The 7,856-nt window shown below is 39.9% G+C and overlaps 1 protein-coding gene across 1 annotated transcript; it reads left to right on the top strand.

The window, feature by feature from the left end:
* Positions 1–4,188: 4,188 nt before the first annotated feature.
* Positions 4,189–5,127, top strand: LOC103682013 (olfactory receptor 52A1-like). The gene has a single exon (XM_008711584.1). The coding sequence runs from the start codon at positions 4,189–4,191 to the stop codon at positions 5,125–5,127; it is 939 nt and encodes a 312-aa protein (XP_008709806.1).
* The last annotated feature ends 2,729 nt before the right edge of the window (positions 5,128–7,856 follow it).

Below are 7,856 nucleotides of genomic sequence, written 5' to 3'. Positions count from 1 at the left end.
CTGGACTACAGGAAAGAATCTGAGATTGACAGCAGGGAGGGGGATAGGGCGATCGGGTAACCAGGTGATGGGTATTAAGGAGGGCATGTGTTGTGATGAGCACTGGGTGTTATATGCAACTAATGAATCGTTGAACACTACATGTACAAGTAATCACGTACTATTGTTGGTTAACTGAACATAATAAAAAAAATGAAGGGGTCAGCAAGGAAATCAAAGAAGAAATTTAAAGAAATATGTGGAAATGAATGAAAATGAAAACAAAATGTTCTAAAATCTTTGGGATGCAGCAAAAGTGGTCATAAGAGGGAAGTATTTGGCAATACAGGCCTATCCCCCAGAAGCCAGAAAAATCTCCAACAACCTATTCTGACACCTAAGGAGCTAGAAAAAGGGCAACAGATGAAGCCTAAAGCCAGCAGAAGGAAGGAGATAATAGAAATTAGAGCATAAAGAAATGATACACAAACTAAGAAATCAATAGAACACATCAAAGAAACCAGGAGTTGGTTCTTTGAAAAAATTAATAAAATTGGTAAACCTCTAGCCAGACTTACCAAAAAGAAAAGAGAACAGACCCAAATAAATAAATTCACAAACAAGAGAGAAGATACAATAACCAACACCACAGAAATACACAGAAATAATTATAAGAGAATATCATGAAAATATGAACAACTGTATGCCAACAAATTGGACGACCTGGAGGAAATGCGTCAATTCCTAGAAACATATAAACTACCAAAACTGAAACAGGAAGAAATAGAAAACTGGAACAGACTCAAAGAGAAGGGTACTATATGCGTAAGAGCTTCTTTGAATTCAGCGTTCGTTATCATGATAAAAGATATACTAATTTTCTCCCCATATTTCTAAAACTTGTAATGCATTTATCATATCTTCTTTTTATTCACATCAAGAGCAAATGGCATGATTCCTGCACATCTATGAGGCATAAGACACCTGCATTCTGAAGGAAGAGTAGAAGAAAAGAGGGAGAAAGTCACAAAGGGAGGGATGGGGAAAAATTTCGTCAAATGTGCAATAATTGGCTCAGAGCTCAGTACAGAAGGATTTAGAAAGGTCCGTCATAACTGGTCATTCTGAGAGTATTACTGAATTCACAAAAATGGCTTCAAAAAGATAAAAATCTATGGAATGATACTGCAAGAGAATGAGTTAAATGTGTGGTAAAGAGCCATTGTGGATGCAGATTTTCCTTCCAGAAATGTCTCAGTGAAAGAAGGGTCACAAACATACTTATTTATATAGAACTCATCAGCATAGGAACATGCCCTCATTTAAGTGTTCTTTAGATTTTTCCCCAATGAGGACAGCAGGACAAAAAACAAAAACAAAAACAAAAAACAAAAAACTGACCAATGTAAGTTTTATTATTTACTTCTTACAGTTTTCCTTATCTTGTAAGGAACTAAAGAAATATCACTTGAGTATATTATTGCCTCTGCATTTACCTTGTGGGAAAAAGAAATGAGAAGACGAAGGTGACTGCAAGTTGCTAAATTGACTTCAGAGACATTAGCTGTGGATGGACCCAAGAGAGCTTCATTCTGAGCTAGTGGGTCCCTGGCGGCTTGGGCTAGTGGCTAGGAAAACTCATGTTCAGACCTCCTTCTTCTCCACGTTCACTGAGAAACATTATAATTGGTGGCCAATTTAAGCTTAATAAATGTATGCTGTGTCTAGCAAATCACAGACCTCGCTTTGAGTTTTGTTGGAGGATGAACTCAATCACGTGATCTCAGACAGACTTACAGAAGAGAGAGCAAGTCTGCTTTGCAGGGACAGAAGAAAAGCAGGAAAGGCTGTCCCAGAGATGTCCACATATTGGCAGATAGCCCCGGTAGCAAATGGATCAGAGTTCATGACGTTTACAAGGGGCTGTTCTGGAAGGAGCAAATAGAAGAAAGGGGCATTTCCAGTACAAACACAAGGGAATGAGGTGGGAATCTCAGGAGGAGGAAGAGTGGATGACAGCTGAGCAGTGAGAGATGGAGCGATGAGGACTGTCGATGGTCTTCAGATGTCTGGTAAGAGCAGAAATGGTTCCCAACAACAAAGAGAGAGGAAGTTTACCCCTTAATGTTTCACTATCAGCATTTCCAATGATAAGCACTCCTTCTCACCTGCCGTGTAATCACTTCTGTCCTCTCCCACCTGCCTTCCCACAGTCAGTACCATCCATACATGTCAGGTAATGCTCCCATGGCAACTCCTTTCTCTTGAGTAAGTCAGACAATGGGATTGTTGCTGAAGGATTCCTATTCTAATTCTGATTAGCTGAGGAAGGAAAAAGTCAAGCCTGTGAGAAACTATCTGTGACCTATGGATTTGTAGAATGAAGCACCAGAGAGCAAAGCTGTGGAAACCCAGGACTTAGCTGACTGATGACTAGTCTATCCTAAATGCATGTTGGCGGAATACAGCCTTTTTTCATAAATGATCCCTCTGACCATGATGCTTCCCTAGAGTTTTAGCTGCAGAAACCACAGCTGTTCTTGAACTACTGGCATATTTGGTGACAGTCAGTACATGGTTAGGTCATCGTGAGCTTGCTGACATAAAGCAACAGTGCTGGAGAGTCTAGGAAGGAACGACATACCTGAACCTTCCTTTCTACAGGATAGCGACTATTTTTCTATTATACAACTTGAGAATTTCATGATTTTGGTTTGTAATCTTTTAAAGAGTACTTATTGATTTGAGAGAGGAGAGAGAGCATAAGTGGGGAGGCGCAGAGGCAGAGGGAGGAGCAGACTCCCCGCTGAGCAGGGAGCCTGATATGGTGCTTGATCCCAGAACCCTGTGATCATGACCTGAGCCAAAGGCAGCTGCTTATCTGACTGAGACACCCAGGTGCCCCAGATATGACATTTTTGAGAGCAATGATGTTTATCAGAGAAGAACTCTCATGTAAGGACTAAGAGCCCAGTTTGCAGAAAATTCAGTCATCAGTCAATTGAGGTGATTAATTTTCATTCGTTGCTCTCTAGCCCTCTTCTGAATCTTTCTACTATCCCAAGTGCACTCTCTGTCTTGTATTTGTACTTCTCCATATGACTCCTGTTGGGGATCCTATCCATTCACCCCTTTACTTTCTATTCCTTTCTTGTGACTGAGCTCACAAAATGATTTAAGTGTTCAATTGATCTGTATTTGATTGAGAATTAATAAACCTAAGTTGGCCAAATCTCATGCTAATGGTACCTCTGAACAGTTCAAACCCAAGACCCAGTCTCTAGTCCATGAATTACCCACTTACTCATTTTCCTACACCCCGTAGTCATCAGCATGGTCCTGTCACCTGTATACTTTGTCACTCTGGACTTCCGAGCCTTCTAGAGATTCTTCCCCTCTAGGGGTTCAGAAATGTGCTTACAGAATGTCAGGTATTTTAAGCACACAACTAATTTTCAGGAATTCAGTTCTTAGAATATGGGATAAATAAAATACAGTCATACTAGAAATGTAAAAATGGCATGCAATTTTGACCCATTCTCACCAAAAATGAATTGGCTTAGATGATATTTTCCAAAGTTCTTCCTTTACTTTCTTTTGAAAGGACATCCAATATTACATAGGTACGAATGATATAGATAGATAAAGATATCTAAATATAGTGTGCTTTTAGGTGTCAGCTGTTTTTCTCTTCTCTTTCATAGGCAGAGTTTTCTACTAATGTAGTGGTCAGAGTAGGATTTGCTGGTCCAAAATGTCAGTTCCAGAATCAGAGACAGTGGGAAATTACAGTACCATTAGGTATCCTTAATGTGGGCTATGGAGAAAAATCATCAAACTCTGACTCTAATACCCTTTCCAAGCAAAATAAACAAGCATAATTATTTTGTCCACAGGTCCAGAATGACATAACAGGCCATCAGTTTATTCCTGTATCTATGTGACCTGGCTGGTTCTTATGCAGTGGCCTGCCACGCCCATAATCACTATTGTTCTACAAAGCTTCTGGATGTCCTTCCTGACAACAGTGGTGTTTCTCTATGGATCTTTTTCCTTCAATAATATAAAAGAGATGGAGGATATAATTTCAGAATTCAGCCAAAATCGGAGAGACTCACTATGATGACGCTGGATAAATATAGCATTGGAAGAGAAAGTACCACAGACTAGGATACTTCTTTCAATTGCTTCTCGAGACCCAAAGACATTATGTCCATCTCCAACGCTACAGTCTTCATGCCTTCTGTGTTCACACTAATAGGGATCCCAGGCCTAGAGTCTGTTCAGTGCCTGATCGGGATTCCATTCTGTGCCATGTATCTCACTGCTATGTTTGGAAATTCCATGCTTCTGATCATCATCAAATCAGAGCGCAGCCTCCATGAGCCCATGTACATTTTCCTAGGCATGCTAGGAGTCACAGATATCGCCCTTGCTACCACCATTATGCCTAAGATGCTTGGCATCTTCTGGTTTCATGTACCAGAGATTTATTTTGATTCTTGCTTGCTTCAAATGTGGCTCATCCACTCATTCCAGTGCATAGAGTCAGGCATCCTCCTGGCCATGGCCCTGGACCGTTATGTGGCCATCTGTTATCCACTAAGACATGGCTCTATCTTCACCCACCAGCTGGTCACCCAAATAGGGGCTATGATAACACTCAGGGCTGCCATTCTAGTAGCCCCGTGCCTAGTACTAATAAAGTGTAGGTTTCAATTTTACCATACAACCATCATCTCCCACTCCTACTGTGAGCATATGGCCATCGTGAAGCTGGCTGCAGAAAATGTGCAGATCAATAAAATCTATGGCTTGTTTGTGGCATTCACTGTTGTAGGATTTGATCTTACCTTTATCACTTTGTCCTACATGCAGATCTTTATCACAGTTTTTCGTTTGCCCCAGAAGAGGGCTCGGTGGAAGGCGTTCAATACCTGCATCGCCCACATCTGTGTCTTCCTCCAGCTCTACTCACTTGCCCTCTTCTCCTTCTTCACACATAGGTTTGGTGCTCGTGTTCCCCCTTATATCCATATCCTCTTTTCTAGCCTCTACTTGCTTTTCCCCCCATTTCTCAATCCACTTGTCTATGGTGCCAAGACCAAGCTGATCCGCATTCACATGGTAAAGATGCTGTGTTCCTAAAATCCACTGTGATTAACTCCTGCAGTCTTCCCCTTGATACAATAGTAAAATGTCCCCAAACAACATCCAATATTTCCGAAACAACATTAATTGAGATGGCTTCGTTTTCTATTTAGTTCTTCTGTGAAATTTGCCTGCATTTTAGATTGTTTCACATCATCCTACTCCTTGACGACTGTTACTCAGTGGGTTTCTGGATGCTACTGCATAATGAGAGGAAGAAACACCAAGAATAGAATAGTGAAGATGTGATGTTTCCTTTTCTCTTCTCTTTTTCAGTCCCTTTTTCAGTTTCCTCCTTTATGGATTCTTCTCCAGAAGGATTCACCAGTATGCATCTATCAATGAATTAAATGCACTCAAAGCCATTGTTCTAGAGTGTCCAGGTACTCACTATAAAAAGGTGTTGGTGTGTCTTGAATGTTTTAGTCTCTAAAAAATTTTTTTGAGTAAGTGTATTTTAAGCATTTTGTGTCAAAAAACACAAACATACAAACAAACCCAAACCTTTATTGATGTGAGATGATAATACAAAAATTTCAGTATATCTCCAGAGTCATTCGGGAATTCTGAGATGCCAAAATCATGAGAAATCAAGTTCTCCATTTTATACACCTGTACTTTTTCTGTTACCTCCTAGTCTTTATTATTTCATCAAATGTTATCAAAACAGGATGGGTTAAATATTGTAGAAGGCAGCAGTGGCAGAGTAGTAAACTGGACACATTGCATAAGTTTCATGGATTTGTTTCCTTTTATTTCTGGGAGGGAAGAAGAGAGAAACAGAGAGGGAATGAAGCAAGAAGTTGTAGTGGTATGCACTGAGAGTGAGGGAATGAAACATTGATTTTTTTTAAAGATTTTTTTTATTTATTTATGTGACATAGAGACAGCCAGTGAGAGAGGGAACAAAGCAGGGGAGTGGGAGAGGAAGAAGCAGGCTCTCAGCGGAGGAGCCTGATGTGGGGCTCGATCACGGAATGCCGGGATCACGCCCTGAGCCGAAGGCAGACACTCTATGACTGCGCCACCCAGGTGCCCCTGATTTTTTTTTTTAATGATTTTTTATTATATTATGTTAGTCACCATACAGTACATCCCTGGTTTCTGATGTAAAGTTCTATGATTCATTAGTTGCGTATAACACCCAGTGCACCATGCAATACGTGCCCTCCTTACTACCCATCACTGGTCTATCCCATTCCCCCACCCCCCTCCCCTCTGAGGCCCTCAGTTTGTTTCTCATAGTCCAAAATCCAACTGAAAGCAGCGGGCAGGACAGTTAAAATCATGTTCTTTGGTTTTTAATTATGAAGCCTGTTTCCTGAAGAATAATGAATGATTGGTCCCATAAGGAAGGACACACTATGCCAGGTAGATGATAGAGGAGGCATGAACCAGAGAATGTGCTTAATGTCACAGCACACATTTTTTTTTCCAATGTAAGGTACAATTTGAAGAGACACAGATTACTATGATATCAAATACGGCCACAGAGGTCAAATTGGGTAAAGGGCAGCAGGATGAATAAGTCATGGGGATAAAAAGTACAGCCTAGAGAATAGAGTCAAGGGTATTCTAATAGCTTTGTGTGGTGACAGATGGTGGCTACACTTGCTGTGAGCTCACCATAATGTATAGACTTGCTGAATCACTCTTCTGTACCCTGGAAATGATGCAACAGGTTTGTCAGCTAAACTTCAATTAAAAAAAAAAAAAAGGAAAAGAAAAGAATGACCATGGATGCTCTTGAAAGAAGATGAACTTTATTCTGAAAGTTATTATGTGTCATTAGAGGTTTTCTCCATAAGGTAAACACATGTTCTTGTGTGCATGTGTAAATATCTGCATGTGTGTGTTTGTGTATCCACCAATCAGGTGATAGCATATCTTCTCAGTGGATATAAGACATCATGCTTTTTAATCAGGCAAGGCTATTAAATTAATGAAGAGATGGAGGGCTTTACCTAAGATTAACAACTTCAGAACTTAAGGCTAGTGGACCATTCCTGAAAACTTCAGCTCATAGATGATTTACTGAACGATGATGGAAAGTATGCACATGTGTGCAGATGTCCATAGTTTGATTTAACATTAAAATCAATGCATCTATAAAATAGACTGCATGTCATGTAAATGGGAGATACCCTGGCTTGTTTAATGGGTTTAGGCTCAATCACATATCAATGACTGCTGAGGATGGCTATTTGTAAATCTAGGGGATGTCTTGGGGCATCTGTTGAAAATGTTTTCAGTGTCAATATTTATTATAGAATTAACATATGATATGACTATAATGGATCGCCAATAGGAGTTGTCATTCTTAGATAACATAGTTTCATTAGGAATAAAACTGAGATGGCATCAGAAATAATTTCTTAATGTTTTCACCACGGTTCAGCAACCTTCTGTGAAAAGGAACAAATACAGAGCTTAGGCTTTGTGGGCAAAGAGGCAATTCAAACCTAGTAAATAGATATTTGGATAGCAAGAGAGAAAACATATTTGCACAAAAAAATTTAATGATATTCAAAATTTAGCACGAGCAATAAAATCCTAATTGTGTAGTTTTTGTATAATTCAGTCTAGAGTAGACAAATGGAATTCATTTTTTTCTGGGGGATAACATTCTGCTTAAGTGGGGCTGAAAGTCAGATTTTTCCTATCACCCCATTGATCTCAAGAGTTCATCTGTAAAAACTGTTCTCAGCTAGTGGGCTGTACAAAGA

The sequence above is a fragment of the Ursus maritimus genome, unplaced genomic scaffold (assembly GCF_017311325.1).
Source record: "Ursus maritimus isolate PB19 unplaced genomic scaffold, ASM1731132v1 scaffold_332, whole genome shotgun sequence".
Taxonomy (NCBI): domain Eukaryota; kingdom Metazoa; phylum Chordata; class Mammalia; order Carnivora; family Ursidae; genus Ursus; species Ursus maritimus.
The sequence above is the reverse complement of the archived record's forward strand: the minus strand, read 5'-3'. Positions and strand labels throughout refer to the sequence as shown.

Excerpts from the sequence above, each read along its gene's own strand:
- LOC103682013 (XM_008711584.1), top strand. The coding sequence starts at position 4,189 with ATGTCCATCTCCAACGCTACAGTCTTCATGCCTTCTGTGTTCACACTA.